Source organism: Nilaparvata lugens, chromosome 11, assembly GCF_014356525.2.
Source record: "Nilaparvata lugens isolate BPH chromosome 11, ASM1435652v1, whole genome shotgun sequence".
NCBI classification, from domain to species: Eukaryota; Metazoa; Arthropoda; class Insecta; order Hemiptera; family Delphacidae; genus Nilaparvata; species Nilaparvata lugens.
In genome coordinates, this window is record NC_052514.1 from 8,219,422 (window position 1) to 8,243,688 (window position 24,267).

Here is a 24,267-nt window from a genome sequence, read left to right on the forward strand (position 1 = left end):
TCCGTTAACTTGACATTGAATTTTGAAAACGAAGTTGACTTTGGTGACCTTGCAATGAATTTTCTTCCTCCCATTCATTCTTAACTTCAAACAATGCAGTTGAGTAGCCTACAAGTGAACATCTTTCAGATATGGTTCAGCAAATACGGTACCGACTTGGAAAATTCAACCGAAATGTATTAATGCGAAACAATTTTGTTCATTTTGAGTTAGCCAGATTCAAAATTCATGAATAATGTACTTTATATTTGACAACGATTTTTTGACAAAGTCAATGACTTTTTAATGAATATAATGTTATACAATTCTTAAAGAGAATGTGTATATTAAATCTTGAAGCTTCCTATTTGATGATTCTATAGTGAGGTCCACGTTATAATGGCAATTTGATAAGCATTGGTGTTGCTATCCTTGTCCATCATTCGACAAAGCAGAATAGCTCTATTCTTTTCTATCTCCGCAACGTTACCAGATCGTTTTCCAAGAATGTAGAAATATAATTAATTAACAAAATATTCAATCTCATCATAAAAATTCATCATTTAATCATTGATAAATACATTTTCTTGAGGAAAAAATATAATTAATCATTTTTAACAAAAATGAAAAATGTATCAAATATACCAGTATAAGAAGACAGTAGCAAGGCAGAGAATCGGCAACGATGTTCTCCTATCTTTCTCCACTGCCATTATAACGTGGACCTCACTATAGTGGCTATCAAAAAGTATATTAAAGTTGCCAGTTTTAAAGATTGGAAAAACTAATTACTTGAATCCTTGAATGTGAAAATAAATTCCCGACTTCAATTTGGAGTACATCAGCATTATTACAATCCAGTAATGAAATAAAATATTGAATGAATTGAGTCTGTTTCAAGTATTTATCACACGCGATTGTATGGGAAAACTTTGATAACATAGGTTTCATCGTCAAAGCATAGATACCTTCGTGCTCATACTGTTGATTCATAAAATAGATCACGTCTATTTGATCATCATATCATTTTCATTTATGTATTATCTTTTACATGGCGACACTCAGTCGAGACATTGTCTGATATTGCAGTTTTCAATAAAGCTGAGCTTGAAGCATCGAATGAAGTACAATTTACTGATAAGTAAATTCCCAGGCTATAGCTTATCCTTGCAGTTCCCCCTTTCTCTCTTTTCTCCCTCCAGTCAAGTCTCGACCTGTATGTGGCGAAAAGTGCAAAATCCTCAGTTTTATGAACTTATGAAGCACGACTGTCATTTGCAATTGGGAAGCTCAGGGAAACGGTCTCTTGTAGGAGTTAAAGTTCTTAGATTTTGTGTTTGAAATAATATTTTACGATGTGAACGAAATTTCGGGGGGTTGGTTTATTAATGTAAATATGTACAATTTAATTTATTTAAGTAATATGTTTTGAAAATGTGAAGTTTAATATTACCTGAGTGTTATTTGTAAATAGTTAGTGAATTTTAGGACCGTAGCCTACAGTAAAAGTTTTTCGGAAATATTTCCTCGCTAATGTATAAAGTTCAACGATCTGAGTGTGAATGATTTTTGAAAGTTTTGCGCTTATCTAGTTTTAAAGTAACCTTTTTATGATTGGAAAATCCGCTTTTAACAGGTAAATAAAAATATTTTCATTTATTCTTCTGATAATACTCACATAAACACAATGAATTTGACCGATGACTTTGTCAACTCTTTGTAATTATTTCAGAGCTTATACTGCTGGTCAAAACTAAATAATATTCTAATGACAAATTTTAATGTTTTTCAATGAAGTCTGAGGTAGATGAATGTGAATTATAATATTCCGAATAATGATGAAATTTTCAAAATCTGAATCAGAAAAGGTCATGTTCACCAAATAAAGTATGCGGTTAAATTAATGCTTTATCATAAGATTTCTATAGTTGAATCTTCAAAGTATCAGAGATTTTTCAAAAGTTATCGGTTATTGATTCTTTATTGGTTCATACAAGTTTGACTAATTTGTAGTAGTACTGTTTATACGAGCCTTATAAAAAGTATTATTATTGTAGTGTTACCATATTGTATTATTCTTGAAGTGCAGTAAGCTTTGAACAAAAGTATTCTTTATTGATTCATACAATAACTACATCATTAAAATGATAGAGAGAGAAAAAATAAGGTAACCTTGTGCTATTCCTCTCCCAAATTTAGATAAGATTCACAAAATTCACAAAATTTTCAGTCCTTAACTTTCACAAAGTAGATTATATCTCATGTTTGTTATTTACTGATATTGATATATTATGTATTCAATTTATCAGCTATGCTATTCCCGATTCAAATTCATAATTCCATCGCCAAGTGAAAGTTTATTTGCCTCAATACTTGGTAGCTTGGAACTCTTAAAGAAGCTCCGAACTTGATCTGTTGATCAAGTATAGAGTCTTTCACTTCTCTTTTCTTCTCGAGTCTTTCATTCTCTCGGATTCATCTGTAGTTTACATTGAAATCGAGAAAACGTAGACCTTAGAGAGCTTTTCAATCCATATTTGATTCAACTGAAACACCTGGAATGCGGAACCGCAATTTATAGTAAGGAATAAGGAAAGTCAGGGCTCACGTACATCGTTCAATGCCCTCGTCAAACCTTGAGACTGGCCCTTGAATTGTAGCAAATAGTATGTACAATATCCATCAGCATTTTTTCAAAAATAATAATTATTATTATTCCCAAGTATCAAGCACGTTCTATATTGTATTGCAGTTTACAGAATAAATGCTGTCTGATCCACTATGAATTTTATTCATTCAGTTTTATTCAATCGTTTGAAAACTTTATCTCGTTCTCGTATTGTGGAAGTACAGTTGATCTATGGAGTCATTAGTTTTAACCAATGATCAAATATTGTCAATGAGGAATAATATTATTGCGAATAGTGATCAGTTCTTGTTTTGACAATTATTTTACTCAGTATTCGACGTGAACACTCGAACTTTCGAGCGGTTACGTTACCCTTACTTTCTCTGAATGTAATTTATTTTAATATTCTTATTTCATTTCTATTTTCTCCATCATTTCTTCCTTTCTTAGCCCATGTATTATTGTTACCATGTATCTCTTCAAATAAACATGAACTTGAAAATCGCTTTCCCGTGGCTTCTAACCCATCTAAAATTAATGTAGGGCAGATGGTCAGTCAATCTCCCATTATAATTTCTGTCATCACGGTATAAGCACAAGCCTAGGACCCCAGATCCCATGTAGGCACCATCATCTTCAGACGAAAATCAAAACAGTTCTAGTTTGCTAGTTACTTTTGTAGATGCATTGAGTTTAATTTCATTACATCTTTTCTATTTCTGAGTGAATTAGAAGAAAATTAATTGAAGATACATTAGTCTCACAATCTAAACTAAAAAACAAATTACAAATACACTAAAACTCTTCGTCCTTCTGACATTGAACACTTCAACCAGTGACCGAGAGTTTTGGCTTTCAGTTTTAGTACTTTCCGGTGATAAAATCGAATACAGGCAAATTTCAAAATCAAGGGAACTAGATTTCTTTGTAACCAAGTGACGTCATCACAAAACCCGACAGATCTATTTTTGTACATTTTCATTTGAAGTATACAGTCATTATTTTCAGAATAAAAATACGTTCGGCTTGGCGAAACGCACGCTATTTTTTGTGTTTTCTACGTCATTCTGCCAGCAGGCGAGTGCATTTCACTGCAGAGTTGATATTTGGAGAGTAGGGTTTGCCAAAAAATTAGAAATCCTGTTTGTTGCACGGATAGTTGCTTCATTATTTTGCAACTGCTCAGCAGGTATTTGTAAACAACAGTCAAAAATGTCTGGTTTTCAGAGTTTGTTTTGATATCGGATTCGCTTTGAAAATTCACAGAACATACTGAAGTTCAAAGCCTTAAGGTTACTAGTCCAGTACATGAGAGGAAAATCTTCTCGAATTTCAAATATGTAACATTCTAAGGATGATGATGCTTGTAAAAGTATGAGACTTGTGCTTGGAAATAGGCTACTACCCGACTAGTCCAATACATGATAGGCGAATCCTTTGAAATTTCAAATTAATAACATATTGCGGAGGATGGTGCTCGTATAAGTATGAGACTTGTGCTTGGAAATAGGCTACTACCCGACTATTCTGTACATGATAGGCGAATCCTTTGAAATTTCAAATTAATAACATTTTACGGAGCATGATGCTTGTATAAGTATGAGACTTGTGCTTGGAAATAGGCTGCTACCCGACTAGTCCAATACATTATAGGCGAATCCTTTGAAATTTCTAATAGAATATTTCGGAGGATGGTGCTCCTATAAGAATGAGACTTGTGCTTCGAAATAGGCTACTACCCGATTAGTCCAATACATTATAGGCGAATCCGTTGAAATTTCTAATAAAATATTTCGGAGGATGGTGCTCGTATAAGTATGAGACTTGTGTTTTGAAATAGGCTACTACCCGACTAGTCCAATACATTATAGGCGAATCCTTTGATATTTTAAATTAATAACATATTGCGGAGGATGGTGCTCGTATAAGTATGAGACTTGTGCTTGGAAATAGGCTGCTACCCGACTAGTCCAATACATTATAGGCGAATCCTTTGAAATTTCTAATAGAATATTTCGGAGGATGGTGCTCGTATAAGTATGAGACTTGTGTTTTGAAATAGGCTACTACCCGACTATTCAGTACATGATAGGCGAATTCTTTGATATTTCAAATTAATAACATATTGCGCAGGATGGTGCTCGTATAAGTCTAAGACTTGTGCTTGTAATTGGGCGGGTAATGATGATGTATAGATACGATGTTGGAATTGAAAGTTCGAACAATAGGTTGTCGCCCTCCAACAGAGTTTCACGGCACAATTAATTAATGCTATCCCAGTTTCTACTATCAATTTATACTAGCATTTGCACCAATAAAATGTTATCGAAAAGACCATAAATTCACAAAATAAACTCTCAAACCACTAAGGAAGTGAAGTTTCCTAGATGGTCCTATCTAATTGACCCGAAACGAAGCAATAATTTGGAAAGAATAACTAATAAAAACTTAAGTTTAAAACTTTATCATGAGATACATTGCTGTTATCAAATGCGTGACGAAAGACGGTTTGCTTCACATCAGAATCAGAAGGAGTGACCGGTACAGTGAAAATATAATTCCCATGAGTTTTAATGGGACTATTCTCACTCAGTCGCAGAGGGCTAAGTATAAGAGAGGGCCGACTGCGCCCTAATTTCGCCCTCCTAGGTCAAAAAAGCAGTCATTCTATTCTATTCTCCAGATTTACTATCATCATTTCAGTTGAAACTCACTTATTGAAACTGATTCTGATATTCTATTAAATTGAGACTTTTGATGATTGTGTTGTTGACATGAGAGAGAAACAGAGGGTGATTGTGAAAAAGAGAGAGAGGGCGCCATGCACGCATCAGCTATTTAGCAACTGATAACGTTTCGTTTGCCTTTATAAAATTATTGGTCGACATCCAGATAGCATCTATTTTGGGCTCTCTGTAATCCGGTCGCTTCCATTCACATAATACATCAACAACACTCAACATTTTCAACTGGTATTTTGAAAAATTGTAGCTTGAAATCATAATGTAACCAACTCTATTTTTACTGATTACTTTGCAATCATGTAACTACTTTGAAATAATTCTAATTAGGTTCGAAAACACTGAAAATTTTAAGGGAAAGCTCTGACAAAAGTTTGTCCAATCGATTCAATTTTGGATGCACTTGCTGGTTGTTGGGAGGTTTGATGGTTATTTATTTATTAGGTTAGCACAAACAATACAATGATCAGAAAAGAAAAAACAGGCTATTGCCCAAAACTTTTTCAATTTCCCAATTTAGTTTCAAATTGTCCAAATATTATGCATAGGTTATGTCCATTTCAATTTTCTACACCAAATCACAATGTGAGAATATAGATTAGAACAAAACAAACAATTATGTTGATTTTATCTATCTGTGAAGATTACTGTTACTCCAATAGATAAGACTAGTTCAGTTTCTGGTTTCTCCTCTTATATCAATTTTTCCACCTTTTTTATGTAGCTTTTATATTTTCGTGTTTTTGTTCGTAGTATATTCTTTCATTCTTTCTCATATTATCTACTTGGTATTGTAAGTTGGCCTACCGTACTAAGTTTCTCTTTATTGTTTGACCATACTGAGTGAGGCATGTCAATCTCGGCCAATGGCAGTAGAGCTCAGTCGTTATTGGTCGAAAGCTAATGGCCAATCGTGGAGTTTTACCCTCTCTATATAATATTCTGCTGCTCAATGTTTAAATTTTCACTTTACTAGAGATTGATAATGGTGTAACAACCGAAACTGGAATCTCAAATTCTCTTAATGAACCAATAGTTTTGACTATATCAAGTTGTTATCCAATATGGATATTTAGCAGACAACCTTTATAACAAAGCAGAAAGTTACTATAAGTAAGTAGGCTTCGATTAACAAGCCTTGTTCTGGATTCTTGTGATTCTCACTTCCATGCTTTGTGCATTATTGTATTCTCTGGATTACTTATACTCTGTGTTATAAACTAGGCCTATATACATGATTTTTCAAAGAGAATGGAGTTTATTATTAACCTACTATAGACTACTTTGATTAACGTACAAACAACATTATTTTCAAAAATACAATTATTTTCAATGAGAATAAATTCAATTTCATTTTTACTTTCCTTGCCCTATTACCATAGGTAAGGAAAGTATTGCTTTCCAAAAAAATTTAAGGTACCCTAATTTCATGTTTTCTATACGTTTCATTACTTTCCTTGCCCTATTACCATAGGTAAGGAAAGTATTGCTTTCCGAAAAAATTAAGGTACCCCAATTTCTAAATTTCTATACGTTTCAAGGTCCCCTGAGTCCAAAAAAGTGGTTTTTGGGTATTGGTCTGTATGTGTGTGTGTGTGTGTGTGTGTGTGTGTGTGTGTGTGTGTGTATGAGTGTATGTGCGTCTGTGTACACGATATCTCATCTTCCAATTAACGGAATGACTTGAAATTTGGAACTTAAGGTCCTTACAATATAAGGATTCGACACGAACAATTTCGATCAAATGCAATTCAAGATGGCGGCTAAAAAAGAGAAAATGTTGTCAAAAACAGGGTTTTTCGCGATTTTCTCGAAAACGGCTCCAACGATTTTGATTAAAGTTATACCTGAAATAGTCATCGATAAGCTCTATCAACTGCTACAAGTCCCATATCTGTAAAAATTTCTGGAGTTCCGCCCCATCTATGCAAAGTTTGATTTCAGATTCTAAATTATCAAGCTCCAGATACAATTTAAACAAAAAATTTCGAGTGGAATAGATTGAGCATGAGAATCTCTACAATTAATGTTCAATATCATTTTCACCTAAAATTAAAAATAAACACGAAAATCGAGAAAATGTGATTATCCAATTGCAAACTATTGGCCACCGCTGTTGATTCTATTAAAATGATTCACTACGACGAGATAGCAGACCTCGTGTGTCTCCAGCGTTATTACCCTGTCACCAGCTGGCTCTAATCTTTGAATAGTAGACTTGAGATGCGCGGGAACACAACCGTAGCGTCAGGTGATCAATTTTCATAACGGCAAGGAAAGTTGTGTGAGTGCGCCACACCAGATTTTTGACATTTCTATTAAGCTGCGTACAGACTTAAGCGCCACGAACACACGCATTTCACTCTTTATCAGCTGATGCTTATTATATCTGTATCTTACTGATATCGGACCTCTATATTCTGAGTTCTATGTACAACTTACATGATGTTTGCATACTATTTTTTGTTCATGATAGATTTGGGTTTTTTATTGCGGTACTAAAATATATTTGGGTACTTCGATTAAAGATGAAGCAAAATTTTTTTTAGAATATCATTTTGAATAGTATGAATGCAATTTGATTTTTGTTATTCTTACTACATTCACGCTACACTTTGAATGACAAGCTAAATATTTTTGAGGTTAGAAATATTAATTTTGTTTATTTTTGCAGCCATACAGAACAACCCCCCTGGTGCTGCCTGGTGCCAAGGTGAAAAAAGACGCACCCCCCACAGAGTCCTACCTCCGTCACCACCCCAACCCAGCCATGAGGGCTTCCCCCCACCACCAACTCTATCTGCCCCACGACGTGCTCATGAAGCAGAAGGTCAGTTCGGAACCCACATAAAATAATATTATGTTAGTTCAGACCTAGTTATAGTATTAGTCCAGTTCTTGATAGAAAAAATAGTTTACTCTTTTAAAGTTTGTTTATTAGTCTAGGCTCAGCACAATTAATAGTTCAGAACTATAGTAAAATTCACTTGAAACTTAAGCATCCCTTATGAATGATCTATACTATAATAAAGAAAAGAACTGACTTCTACACGTATGGGATAGGAAAATTATGTTTGACACATTATCACGTCTGAAGTACTGGACTGATTAACTTGAAATTTTGCATATAGATTCTTAATTAACCCAGAATGGTTATAGGCCTATTTGCAACTCTTCAAGATTCTACTCTATCAAGTTTTCAGTTTGTCAAGATTTAAAACAGATCCTTGCGGAGCACGGGTTACCTGCTAGTGAATATTATAATTGCTTCCAAGACTGACAATTTGAGGTGAAAATGATTTCACCTTTAATACAGGTCAAGTCATTGTTTAATACAATGAAAATTTATTGTTTTCTTTGGTACATTCATTTATTCTATTTTTTACGTGGTTATGTCAACCTTCAACATATTCAAATAACTATTCCTGGACCGAAAATTAAGTGGCGAAGCAATGGATGTGTGATTAATTAACCTAATAATACTTTGAACAACATCAACTTTTTTTTCTTCAATGTTGTTTTCCATCACGAACTGCTTATTATTAAATCCCTTTTTGCTTTTAGAAAAAACGACTAGCAGTCAGATATTTTACAATAAATGAATTAATCACTCACTGGACAACGAGATCTTTCGGCAGTTCCGCCACCTTCAAACAACCAAGAAGATGGCGGAACTGCCGAAAGATCTCGTTGTCCAGTGAGCGATTAATTCATTTATTGCAAAATATCTGACAGCTAGTCGTTTTTTCTAAAAGCAAAAAGTGATAAACTTTTTATCAAAATGTGGGAGAAAAATTGTACAGGCTCAGCCTAGTTTTTCCCTCCATTGTCATAAATATAATTATTATGATTATAGTATTTTGTACAATATTTTAATAAATAATAATACATTTTTAGAGAGTTATTTCAGTTTAGTTTTCGTAGGTTATTATTAGTTCATGTCAATATTATTGGTCTAGTTCTAGTATTATTAGTATAAATTTAGTTTGATAAATAAGTTCTAATTCGTAGTCTCACTAATTTAGTAGAATAACGATTATTGCATTTTTTTTAATAATTAGTAATTAGAATTAGTATGACTCAAGCTCTCAGTAGATTTTATAGTTCAGTTCCACTTCAATTATTAGATTTAACTTAGTTTAAAAATTATTTAAGTTTTAGTTCAAATATTAGACGAGTTTTTGTTCAATGCTCATCTATTTCACCATCCATGACCAACTGCAAATAATAATCCGTTTTTGAACTATTATCTATGACACTACAGTCTAATTTCTTTGAATATTAGTCATTAAAACTAGTACTCACTTGTGGAGCGCTTTCTGATTTTTAAATCCATAAGTACCAGTAGTTGAGTACTTGTTTTAATACTTAATATTCAAAGAAATTAGACTATAGTGTCGTTAAAAGTAGTTTAAAAACGGATTTTTGTTTAAGTTTTGGGTTCAAAATATTGTAATCCATCAGTAATACGTAGTAATAATCGCAGTACTCATTCCAAAATATGATTAAACAATTAAATAAGTGCGTGAGAAAGCTTTTAGTACTATCCTAAAGGATCAAATCAAATCAGGATTTCCATTTAAATTTTAATCTGATTCTCATCAACATTGAAAACCAGCTTGAAATATTTTGAAACTTGAGTTCTTCTTCTATTCCAATTCATCAATGGATTAAATTTATGCAGAGGGAAACTTTTTTGAAAGAAATATTGAAGTTTAAAATTTTGAAAAATACAGGTGGCCGATTCAGTAATCCAAAAAGTGGTTGGAGAGGACGCAGCAGCTAAACAGGTCTTTAAAAAATGATTTTCAGAGATTTTCTGATTTTTGGACACTTTTTTGACCATTCAACTACCCCAATCATGATTTGTGTGTGATATTTTGATATTAACAGAATAATCACTGTAACTCTTATCTCCAACATTCAAGTCAGATTCTCGTACAGATGGAAATTTACTGAATTACAAACAAAAGAATACATATCGAATACAGACATGAATACTAACTTATCAATGATAAATTCCCTCTCTAATCATTACATTCCTTCGTTCACTGACTGAGGAGAGTTATCAACAAATAGACCTTCTAAAAAGAAAGAGTTAGTCTAAAGAACAAAAAGAGTTGATAACTAGATAATAAAAAGTTAGAGAACTAAAAGAGTTAGTCTAAAAGAGTCTAAAGTTAGTCTAAAAGAGTTAAACTTCACTCCACTTCCATGAAAACATATCGCTTTGGGTGTTTGGTGAAAAATATTCAAAACAAAAAATAAATACAATAAACAAGTATGATAGTACAAATACAAGTATGATAATTTACACTATTTGGAAAATACTAATAGAATCCATGGACAGAATCTCGCTTTAAAACCTTTTATTCATGAGATTTTTATTAATTTTGAAAGCTGTGTGGTGTGTGGTGATGAAATGACTGACTTTTTTAGCATGATCTGAGTTGAGTTAACCAAATGAACGGTATTTAAAAATATTAGTGTCCTAAATCATAAATTCAATTCAATTTTCTATACATTTGATTTGTTAGGCCCGGTTGCACAACAGTCGGTTAAATTTTAACCGTGATTAATTTCATGAGAACCAATCAGAGAAGGCGTTTTTGAAAAGATGGCTTCTCGTGGAAAAAATCACGGTTAAAATTTAACCGGCTGTTGTACAACCGGGCCTCACAAATCAAATGTATGAAAAATTGAATTGAATTTATGATTTAGGACACAAATATTTTAGTGTTTTAGTAATAATTATTGCTGACTGAAAAGAGTGAAACGAATAAGTATCCATTTTGAAAGTTCAACAACAGTTCTAACGTACTGTATTAATAATATTTGTGAGCAACATAAATATTATATTTTACTAACAGCGAACTTCATGAATTTATCGATCAATGCTCTTCAACGGTAGCTCATTTCACCAATCTGCAGATTCGAATTCCTCGCTTCAAGGAGCATAAGGAGACATAGTTTAAAATGATTCTTCCCTTCCCTGAAAGATGAAAAAGTTGATATTCACTGATTGATTTTCGATTCTAATTGTGCTATAATTGACTCGTGTAGGAAAGTTGATAGTGAATAAGAATGATCATTTTTTGTTATTTTATGCAATGAGATGGAATTCTTTGTAAAAAGTCATATAGGTACATCATTACAATGAAAGACTGAATAAGGACTACATTTCTCATTTTTATTTGTGTCATCTCATTTTTTAATAGCGTCAACTCAATGGTTAAAATATGTTCTTATATCTTACTAAAATAATGGCCTATTGAATATTCCCCTCAAATATTCAGTTTAAAATGATGATAATGATAGCGTTTACTCATTTCATGAGTTTCAAGTTTTTCAAACATTCAGCCACATTCAAAAAATTCACAGTTTATTAATTTTCAGAATTTTTCAATGTTTCCTCTGAAAATATTGAACTCTTACTAAAAACATTATAATTTTGGATAATTCGTGAAAAATGTTATGTTCGAAGTTTCTGAAACATTCAACCTATCTTAACAGCTTCAGTTTGCACAGATATAATTTTAGAAAGTGTGATGAAAAGTATGGTGCTGGCAAGGAAGATGTAGGCTTACTCTCACTCATCCTCTCTCTTTCTATTTTCTTTCTCTCTCCGTCCCTCTCATGGCGGTGATCCAAGAGCAATTTCCTTCATTCTGTAGCTTACAGCAGTTCTATACATCTATTTTCTACAACCCATTAATATCAGATTTCATTCAAAATTTGGCGCTTATCTGTTGTCAATCGCTTCCCAGTAATTAGTTCAATTAAAAACTCTAATTAGCTGTCATGTGAGCATTAATAATGATCCCATTTTTCAGGGTGATTTATAAATTCCATCAACTTGAGTCGAAACTTTGAATGGTCATCTCATTATTTCTAATTTTAGGAATCAATTATGTAAAATCATTGACGTTTAGTGTATGAGTGGTGGTAGTTATAGATTGCAAACCGCAATTATAAATTCAGGTAGCTTAATCAAATTATCTCCAGTCTTGAGGTGTCAAAGAAACTACTTGATGAATCTATACTTGAATTAGAATAAGTTTAAATTGAGCCATGACTGTACAGAAATAGTATATTTCGCACCTAGGGCTGAAAATGGAACTTTTCCGGCTCGAAATCGGTTTTCAAGTCCGAGGCCGTAGGCCGAGGACTAGAAAAGATTGAGAGCCGGAAAAAAATTTTTGCCCGTGGTGCGAACGCTATTTTTCGCCACACAGAAAAATAAACAATATATATAAATGAGAATAATTGTTTATTAAGCACTTCCGAAAGCAAAAGTGGAAGGTCATAGCTCTACCAAACCTGAGGTAATCTGAATATCAGGAAATTGTCCAAGTATTTTTATGTTTTATTCTGATTTGTCTAAATAACCTAAAAAATTATGTTCAATTATGTGGGAGGTTGAGTTTGTACTTTTTATTATTTCAAATGACAATAAGATGATATTATTATAAATGATTTAATTATTGAATCATAAACTCAAATAATGAAAATTTTTTTTGATCAGCTGTTTTAGCACACTTGAAAATTAAGCGGCCGGAAAGGGTACTCTTTCCGGACTTAGCCGGAAAGAAACCTGTTCTGACATCAGACGAGAGTCGTCTGAAAACAATGTCTTTCAGATCTACGTAGGGACTGGAAAACAGCTGCTTTCTGTGCAGTGTGACGAAAAATATAGATTTTCATTAATCTTCATTTCTACAGAATTTTGAATAAAGAGTAAAAATATCGGATTTGTGATTTAAGACATTCTATCCAAGTTTGAGTTTTTTAAATTTGAAAGTCTCAAAATCTCTCGCCTACAATAGGAGGCTAAGCAGTTTACTTATTTCAATCAAGCCATATTTTACATTTATTATATTTTCATAAACCATTCGCTAATCATCATATTACCATCTATATTCTAACAACCAATATTTCAAAATAATTTTCAGGTTGTCCACAAACAGTTCAATTCACCAATAGGATTATATTCAGATCAGAACATCAAGGATACAATCCATTCACAGACCGGCGTCACACCGTAAGTATTATTTACAATTGAATTGAAAATTTCTTTATTCATCAAAATGCACAAAATACATCTGAACAGTGTCAAATTAAAAAGCAGTTTAAAACTATAATTTAAACGTCTTTATGTTAAGGCATATTTGTTTGAAAGTGAACACATTGAATTTGATAAGAAAAATTTATAAATAGACTTGTTATAAATCGGGACACTGTGACTTCAACCTCAAGAGTTCAAGATTCAATAATAAGTTGTCTACTATTTGAATTTATATGACAAGTCTTTTAAACCTGATAGAAGGTGATTGGATATTATTGGGCTATTAATTCATTATATTGTAAAGAACCAAAAGAAGGGCATAATTCAATTTCTCATTGATTGAAAGTGACAATAATACAATTCAATATTGATTGAACCAAGTATACATGGATTTCATCGTTGAATGGAAAACATTTTTCAATTCATTTACATTGTTGGTTTTTAAATAAACAATTAATGGAATAAATAAATAGAATATCCAATTAATTACCTATTTTTAAATTGCTTACTATATTATAGGACCCTGACAGTGCATACACAGAGGATATCCAATGCTCTAAAAAGGCAAGTCATAGGTTCTTTGGAATGAATTGTCATGAGCATTCGTAATTCATTGTTATGTTATAATGCATTCAAATGTGAAGAGGGTGCACCAATTCTTAATTCACAAATTCAAAATACTGTACAGAATTTTTCTTAAATTGTATGAATATTTTTGAATATAGCCTGGTATCGTTTCTGAACTTTCAATGATTTGAATGCTGGAATGGACTATAATGTAATTGATTTACTGCTTACATGAATGTGATAGATTATAATATATGGATGAAACAGATCAATAAAATGAGTCTTGAAAGAATTCTGTTATACTGGAATCTGACATTATGGAAACGTTATAGGGGATTGCTAGCAATGAATACAAGAAGAATAAAATTAGCACGATGAATGCTATATGTCTTTTGTAATATATTCTTGTTCCACGGACATTAATTTGAACTGTCAATTGTAAACTGTTATTTTGTGAAATTGCTATTCAAGGATCAAGTCTTGAATATAATACGAGATGCATGTAGAATGAGAATTAAGTTACCTACTTTATTTTACAAATTGGAGATTTGACTGTAAATAAAATAATAATTATTTTTATGTATTATTATTGTTGATTATAGATGATTATTAATTGAAATGTATTATAAATTATTAATTGAATCTATATTCATTCACCATTCTATTACATCCAAAATGATCATAAAAACGTGCAATTTCTCACTCATTGCATTGAATAACATTCATGCATCATCATAAATCATTAATTAATATTCAAAAATTTTATTCTTCAATGAAATAAAGTTTTCTAGAATCCTTCAGAATAGGCCCAAAATAGGTCTTGAATTTCGAAGTTATTTTATTAAAAGCCACTCATTTTAGACAAAAAGAATATAAGGGAAATATTTTGTAGATTAGACAAAATAGTAATTTTATCAAGAGCCACTCATTTTATATCTTGACAGCACAAAAAGAATATAAGGGAAATATTTAGTAGATTAGACAAAACTCATGTCAAACATCAAACTATTTTAGAATTTTTGCTAAAACATAGGTTTATTCTTAAACCTAATATAATATGAAACCTATAATATATGAAATATTAATATTCATTATCAGGAATTAAATACTGCACAATACTTGTTGAATCATTTTTTGATAGATAATATATCTCTTTTAGGTAATGAATCTAGATTATCATAGAACTAGTTCGAATTGAACAAACACTGCATAACTAATTTCAGAATTTTCATTGACCTGTCCTTCCTCAAACAAAAAACCCATGCACCCCCCAAAAACCCCCGATATTAATAAATTATGCTTTTTCCAAATTTCTAAATTAATTTTGTAACAACCCTCGTTTTATAACTATATATTTATTGAATTAATAATTTTCCCAATTTGTACTAAATTAACGGTTCTGAATTGATTGAGATAACTTCCCTTGTTTTTACCGTATTTATTAAATTTTAATGAATAAATTATTACCCCACATACCTATACTTATCAAATATAACGTTCCCTAACGGATTGTTAAAAACTAATATATTTCAATATTTATACCTAATTTTGATTGGATGAAAACTATGATTATATAAAAACTTGAATGTATGGGTTTTTGTGATATATTTATTATGTTTTCTTCTTTCAAACACTTGAATGATTTCAATAATATTTATTGTTCATTTATAAAAACATTCTTATATTGTGATTATCCAATAACTAACATACATGTCTTCTATATTCAATACGAAACACTCTATTATAATGTAATATAATAATATATCTCTCATTCATCTTTCTCATATTCTACAATCATTTTAAATTCAATCAATATTTTCCAATTTTATAAACGCCATCGCGACTCATTCAATTTCAATACTATCAATATTTTACAATTTCATTCATAAATATATCTCAATTCAACTCATAATTTGAATCATTCAATTTCAACATTATCATTATTTTCAAATTTCATCAATAATTCAATTTTATGCATTAATATATTTTTTCCAATTATCACTCATAAATCGAAAAAAAATCAATTCAAAATCACCTCACACGCCACCTCATAACTGTGCAATCGTTTGTTTCATGTTTCTCAATCATTTTTCATGTTTCATTTTTCTTCTATCAACAACTATACTTTCTACCAACCACCTCTTTCCATCAACAACTCCTTTTTATCCACCATTTCTTTCCATAAACCAATTCTTTTTATCAACTAATTAATCCTTTTTATCAACCACTATACATTCTATCAACCACTTCCTTCCATCAACCACCTCTTTCCATCAACAACTCCTTTTTATCAACCATTTCTATCCATAAACCAATTCTTTTTATCAACTAATTAATTCCTTTCATCAACCACTTTACTTTCTATCAACCACCTCTTTCCATCAACAACTCCTTTTTATCAACCATTTCTTTCCATAAACCAATGCATTCTATCAACTAATTCTCTTCATCAATCACTCCTTTGTGTTTTATTGTTTTATCACTTTCAAATAACTTAAATGTGGTTCCTACGTTTTTGTTTCTCTGCTCATCTGTCTGTTTTCTTTGACCGCTTGACCCCGCCCACCCTTGCCCGGCTTCTGACTCAATAAACCAATACTGACCCGATGCGCTACTCTGATTGGTCCTCCTCTTTCCCCGGCCGCTGGCCAATCAGCAGCAACCTGAAGAAGACAGTCGTCTACGATCCGGCCAAGTCGGAGACATACAAGGCGTTGAAGGAGGACGAACTGGGTGACGTCATACAGGAGGTCTCTGTGCCCGTACAACCCAAGGTCTTCTCGCCTACAAAGGCTGTTAACCCCAAGGTCAGTCTAATTTAATTCCCTACAAAACCTTGATTTATTCAATTACTTCTAGGCATATTTTGATATTCATCTAGATATCACTCTATTTATAAAATGTGATGTATTGATACAGACCATGGTCTTCCTGAAGGCTTTCAACCCTAATATCAGTCAACATTGAACAAAATTACTATTTTTTGTAGGTATTCTGGCAACCTACATATTTGAATTTGATTTTTCAATTTGAAGACCAATCAACATTGGATAAAAATATAGTATAAATAGAAAGAAAAATAAAAATCTCAGTACCCTCTTTAAATTATTTTATCACAACAAGTTTCAACATTGATGCCATTTTCATGGAGTCATATCACTTGAAAATGGCATCAATGTTGAAACATGCGATAAAATAATTCAAAAAGGGTACTGAGATTTTTATTTTTCTTTCTATTTATATTACATGTAGCCATATACAGAAAAGAGATAAACATATAGTATTTTGTTTGTATTCTAGTAGCCTAGTTCGAGTAGGATATATTTCAATTCAATTTTTTTAAATCATCTTATACTTGTATCTAAGTACTAAGCCCTTGTAATCTAGCAAGCCCGGATTACATTACAAGAATATCATTCAACTATAGTATATTATCGTTCTAGTTCAATGCATCATAAGCTGAAAATATCTGGTAGCTAATTTAAAATATCCTAAAATCTTATTTTACCTCTCCCTATCATTCCGATGATGTATGTACTTATCAAAGAAAATGAATGAAGAATAAAAAATATCCTAGGCTAATTATATCGACATGTGATTATTACATCCTAGAAAGACAATAAAAGCAACAAAAATAGGAATAAAAAGCATCAATTTTCGCAATTTTCTTACATTTTACAGTTGAAGAAGCCACCCAAAAAACAACCAAAACAATCCAAAGAAAATAAACCAGTAAGTTGGGTCCAGGAGTATCGGTTATTGAATGTGCATCATTTGAAAGATATATTATTATTATAAAGTTTATTATTATAAACTGTTATGAGGAATGCTGAACATGACTCTACTGCACATTGCACAAGGCATGATGTAGTTAAATTTATTTATTTATACATTGATGGATACAATATCATTCTCAACTATGACTGATTGGGAAAGGAACATTAATATTAATTATTATTTTTCTACTATTTTCTTGTTAGTAGTACCGGTAATGAAGTAGGCCTACAGTTATTTGATTTAAGTACATAATATTATCATTAGCAGTATTGTGACTAAACGTGACTAGTCGGTGTTTGACCATCCTAAGATGGACTCTCTAGTGAGAGTTTCACTGTATTTCATTTTCATTTAGTAGGTTGAGTTGGATAAAATTTGCTCATTAGTCTCATGACTAGATGGAAATAGTACATTAAAAAAATAGTAATGAAAAGATGATTTGTTCATTGTGAACGATAGAATCAAACTAATAAATACAATACCGTAATGGATTTTTTAATAACTTTCAAACTCAATATTTTGTCTTTTCGGATTGATTTCTACGGGTTTGCAGATTTGACCGCTAGTGAGATCGGACTCCCCGATTTGTAAAAAATGAACGCAATTTTCCAGTTACAATGATATCAATTGTTATGCATTTATTACCTAGGCCCTACATCAATTTTGTAAATGCGAATGTTCTTAAGGTGCGTACAGATTTACGCGCCGCGAACATGTGAAATTCACTTTTAATCAGCTGATGCCAAGCTTTTTATATTTGTATCTTACCGTTTCTGTAAAAAATACAGATATAATCAGCTGATTAAAAGTGAATTGATCACGTTCGCGGCGCGTATATCTGTACGCACCTTTATTCTTATTGAATGAAAAAGACTAAGATATTGTCAAAAAACCACTGATTTATTGAAATTAGAAAGACCGGTTTCGGTTATTACACCATTGTCAATCTCTGATAAACTGATTGTGACTCTGTTTATCAGAGATTGACAATGGTGTAATAACCGAAACCGGTCTTTCTAATTTCAATAAATCAGTGGTTTTTTGACAATATCTTAGTCTTTTTCATTCAATATGAATAATTACCACAATATCAACTTCTCAACTACACCTTTATTCCATCTATATGTTCACTGTTTGTGTATTTTCAAGCATGTGTTTGAGATTTTTCAATTCAGTTTTGCTCATTTTCAGAAATCACCTCACCCTGTGCCCGGCCCTTACACGCATGTGAGTTCACCTACATTACAACACTAAGTGCCGATTGCACAAAAGCCAGTAAAATTTTAATCGTGATTAATTCCACAAGAACCAATCAGAGAGGCCTTCTTTTTTGAGAAAGCCTTCTCTGATTGCTTATCGTGGAATTAATCACAATTAAAATTTAACCGCTTCTATTCGAAAAAGCCTTCTCTAATTGATGGTTCTCGTGAAATTAATCACGATTAATATCTAACCAGTTCCTTTTCTAAAAAGCCTTCTCTGATTGATTTCGTTAAATTAATCACGATTAAAATTTAACCGCTTCTTTTCGTAAAAGCCATATTCATTGATTGATACTCGTGAAAGTAATCACGATTAAAATGTAACCGGCTTTCGTGCAACCGGGCCCAACAATATAGTGTGAGATTCACTTCATACTGTCAGCCTTCCTTGTACATAGTTTCAATGGTTCCCTTTAAACTATTGCTGACAATTTGGAATTAATTCAATGTAAAAAACATCAATAATGTTTCTCATTCAATCAGTTCTAACAGTTCGAAATGAGTCTTACATTAGCAACAGTACTATAATATTGATTAGCCTCAATTGACCTTATAAAAAGCCTTCTTATAAAAGCATCGACCATTTGTGTCATTTGTGTGATAAATTAACCATTATTTTTAAAGACTATTTTAGGTATGAATTTGATCAAAATCGTTGGAGCCGTTTCCGAGAAAATCACGAAAAACCCTGTTTTTGACAACATTTTCGCCATTTTAGCCGCCATTTTGAATTGCATCAGATCGAAATTGTTCGTGTCGGATACTTATATCGTAAGGACCTTAAGTTCCAAATTTAAAGTCATTCCGTTAATTGGGAGAAGAGATATCGTGTACACACACACACACACACACACACACACACACACACACCACACACCACACACCACACACACACACCACACACACAACACACACACACACACACACACCACAACACACACACACACCACACACACCACACACACCACACAACACACACACACACACACCACACACACACACACACACACACACACACACACACACAACACACACCACACACACACACACAACACACACACCACACACACACACACACCACACACACACACACACACACACCACACAACACACACACCACACACACCACACACACACACACACACCACACACACACACACACACACACCACACACCACACACACCACACACACACACACACACCACACACACACACACCACACACACAACACCACACACACACACACACACACACACACACACACACACACACACACACACACACCACACACACACACACACACCACCACACACACACACACCACACACACACACACACACACCACACACACACACACATACATACACACACACAGACCAATACCCAAAAACCACTTTTTTGGACTCAGGGGACCTTGAAACGTATAGAAATTTAGAAATTGGGGTACCTTAATTTTTTTCGGAAAGCAATACTTTCCTTACCTATGGTAATAGGGCAAGGAAAGTAAAAATGATAACAACAAACTAGTATTTTATGTCACAAGGACGGGAAGGGGCCTTTTGCAGGCGAGATCGATGTTTCTAGTCGAGGCGTTAGCCGAGACTAGAATTTCATTCGAGCACTGCAAAATACATTCACGTCCAAGTAACGTACGGTACACTATTTTATGTACCTTGTAACCTTGTGTTGAGAAGACTGGGTGGAACCAGTACAGTACAGATTTACCCTGATCAAAACTGCCTAGAGAATCTCTGGTAGTGACTCAGCAATTTGAGACATACTTTTGAAGAGTAAACCTATCATCGCCTTTACTCCAATAATATTCTTCCCTAGACAGTACTGTATTCTAACCCCCTTTATAACATCAACACCTAAGTTTGATAACCATTTCAAATTCTAATTTTCTCTCCTAGGCCTAATATGATTTTATAATTGAACAAGATAACAGAATTAATTTGATAATCATTCATCCTTGAATTGGTAGATAATCATTGTATATTTTATCACCCTTCAAAGTTAGTTTGAAATAATTAACATCGAGCAACTTTTAAATTTAATTTATTTATTTATTGGATAGGACAAGCAATTCCATCCAGTTTACCAATTGGAACCCTGGACTTGAAACAAATTGAGCTCCATTGAGTTTATAGATTTAATTATGTATTTCAGGAACAGGTTTTATTTCATGGGATATCAAACTTTGATCGTTCAATATATAATGAACTACGGATTATTGAATAATTGAACAATTCCATCCAGTTTACCAATAATTGGAACCCTGAACTTGAACCAAACTGAGCTCCATTAAGTTTATGGATTAAATTATGTATTTCAGGAACAGGTTTTATTTCATGGGATATCAAACTTTGATTGTTCAATATATAATGCACTACGAATTATCGAATAATTGAACCATGAATTCTAGAGTGTGAAGGAATTATTTTCATTCAACATTTTCCTACCCTAATTTTCTCAAAACTAATCTTATTCATTAAAAATTTCCAGTTTATTCATACATATTTAACCATCTTATGAGACCAGACTCCCAAAATGTTATCTATGACATATTTTCTAAGTTATATAATATTCTATTCTCACAAAAACTAATTCAATTTTGATTTATTCTCTACTTTCAGTTGAACTCCCTTGGTGTTTCAAACGAGGAAATTCAGCAAAGCAACAGCTTCAAGCGTCTGATGTTCATGGTCATGAATGACGAATAAAAAGTGCTAAAAATGGTTGAAAAACGAACTGTAAGAAGGGGAAACGGATAGGCGGTTGTATTGTAATATAAATAAGGAACGAATGATTCAATCTTGTAAAAACGAATGGCTAATTACGTACTTAATGAGATCAATATAAGCAAAAACCTATATGTAGCCCAAATTATGAACAAAATAAATTTTTAGTCCAAAAGTTTTCATTCATTAACGTGATGGATAATCAATTTTGAATGAACTCTGATCATCAATCAATGTAATTAAAGAAATATATATCTACTATATTACCAACTGAGTAAAATAAATTATACTTTATCATAATGTAGGCTACGGTACTTTGTATTATACATAGTATTATCCTGAAAATATAATTAATTATATACTAGCTCAATCAAATGCATTAGCAATTGTAGCTGAGTATTTTGTACGTATTTTTCTTATTCATATATAACTAGCTATTCAAAGTATTTTCTGTTCGAGTTTTGTTTAATTTATTCATTTCTTGGTACAGTGTGAAATCTGTTACCCCTGAGTCAAATCTAGTCAAATGCTTTTCACCGAAATTAATCTTCGTGAAGGGCTGCTTTATACATAATTTATTTATTTATTCACTACCATATATTATTATATACTTGTAGGTTGTTATTGTGTTTAAATTCACACATAATTTATGTAAATTTACTCATAAATGCTTTGTAAACTGCACACAAAACATGAATAGATAATTGGATGTATGATAGGCTGTTAATTTAAGAGAGTTAGCTGATAAATGTGATGTTATTTATTGTATTGATCAGACAGTATTCTAATAGTCGAATATAAATGAAGAGTGGATCTAATTTATGTATAATAGTTTCAAAGTCATTCATAAATAGAAATGACTTTTGAGAATTATTGTATCGATGAGTAGAACAAAACAAAAAACATTTATTTAAAGCTATTGAAGAAATAATGTCAATAGGTATTGTACTGTAAATTATTTATAACTAATGAAAGAATTTTCTTCTGGGGTGGGTGATTATGAAACTGAACATCGTTATCATTGGAAATTTCAAGAGGTGAAGGTTTTGATTGAAACTAAAGATTTGTTTGTGGCATGATTTTTAAATTAATAAACTGAAATTAATGACAAGGATTACGATTCTCAAGAGATACAAATATTAAATGTGAGACGTGCTTATTAATTTAAATTTGATGGATATTTCAAAACATTGTGACAAAAATCGACTTTTGAACGATCATCACCCATCAGAATGAGTCATCAAATGTTGTTTATCCAACACCTTCTACTATTTCTCGATAGAATGTTATCTCTAACACAGACTAAGTTCAAAATTGAATCGAGCCCGAGTTATTTAAAGATTATGTTTTTTTTCTCTCGAATGACTCAAATCCAAACTGTGAGCCAAGTATTTTGCGTAGGCGGTTGAACACAGCAAAAGGTTTGCAGCTCAAATTCAGTTTAAAAAGTTTACTGGAGTGTTTTGTTACTTTTTCTATTATTTTTACACTCAAAACAAGCCAAGTCACAAGAATGTATGCTTCTACTGTGTAATCTATCAGTACTTTCTATTTTGAAAATAAATAAACTAATGTATTTATTGTCAATCTCTGTGTTTTCAATTTATTTGCCTGTGATTTACTTGTGATTCACTTCATACTGTCACCATTGGTTGTATAGAGGAAATCGTTGTTATAGGCTGTGCAAAGGCTGAAAATAAACTTTCCACTCGTGATATTTTTCAAAGTTTTTCGATTTGTATATCATCAAGCTATTAAAATGAAAAAGTATTCGCAAGAAATTTTTTTTTTCTGATCATTACTTTTTGAGATATGAGCCCCTAAAGTTTACATTTTTGGAACAGAACATTTCAAATTCGGTAAGAGATAAATCCATGAGATTTGGAGGATAAATTCTTCATGGTATTGTTGATCTAGTAAAACAAAAATTTTGTGAAAATATCAATTTGTAAGATAGTTATTCAATTTACTAAAAATAACTTCTAGTTGAGTTATTTTTGGTAAATTGAATAACTTTTTCAAAAATTGATATTTTCAGAAAATTTTTGTTTTACTGAATGAAAAAGACTAGGAAATTGTCAAAAAACCACTGATTTATTGATAATTGGAAAGACCGGTTTCGGTTATTACACCATTGTCAATCTCTGATAAACAATTTGTTTTACTAGATCAACAATACCATGAAAAATCAATCCTCTAAATCTCATGGATTATATCTTACCGAATTTGAAATGGTCTGTCCCAAAAAATTCAAACTTCAGGCGCTCATATCTCAAAAAGTAATGATCGGAAAAAAAATGTTTCACTGAGAAAACTTTTTCATTTTAATAGCTTGATGATATACAAATCGAAAAACTTTGAAAAATATCACGAGTGGAAAGTTTATTTTTAGCCTTTGCACAAGCCTTCCTCTGACACAGAATACCACTGTAGAAAAGAAATCATACTATTATGAATAGGCTACCAATACATATTTTAAATACATTAAGCCTGGGCTAACAAATA

General features: G+C 32.1%; 1 protein-coding gene across 20 annotated transcripts in view; it reads left to right on the forward strand.

Annotated features, from left to right (window-relative positions):
• LOC111053579 (PDZ and LIM domain protein Zasp-like) overlaps nucleotides 1-23,349 on the forward strand; it is an 89,856-nt gene extending 66,507 nt beyond the window's left edge. For 2 of the 20 annotated variants that reach the window (XM_039437554.1, XM_039437544.1), the window contains 6 exons: nucleotides 8,024-8,179; nucleotides 10,086-10,139; nucleotides 13,302-13,390; nucleotides 16,638-16,788; nucleotides 18,950-18,985; nucleotides 21,658-23,349. In XM_039437554.1, coding sequence (XP_039293488.1) covers nucleotides 8,024-8,179; nucleotides 10,086-10,139; nucleotides 13,302-13,390; nucleotides 16,638-16,788; nucleotides 18,950-18,985; nucleotides 21,658-21,744 — 573 coding nt within the window. In that variant the 3' untranslated portion in view covers nucleotides 21,745-23,349. Of the gene's footprint in view, nucleotides 1-8,023; nucleotides 8,180-10,085; nucleotides 10,140-13,301; nucleotides 13,391-13,933; nucleotides 14,019-15,204; nucleotides 16,789-17,662; nucleotides 17,714-18,949; nucleotides 18,986-21,657 lie in introns of those variants that run through there. The other 18 variants (XM_039437550.1, XM_039437542.1, XM_039437552.1 and 15 more) reach the window with 12 other exon arrangements.
• The last annotated feature ends 918 nt before the right edge of the window (nucleotides 23,350-24,267 follow it).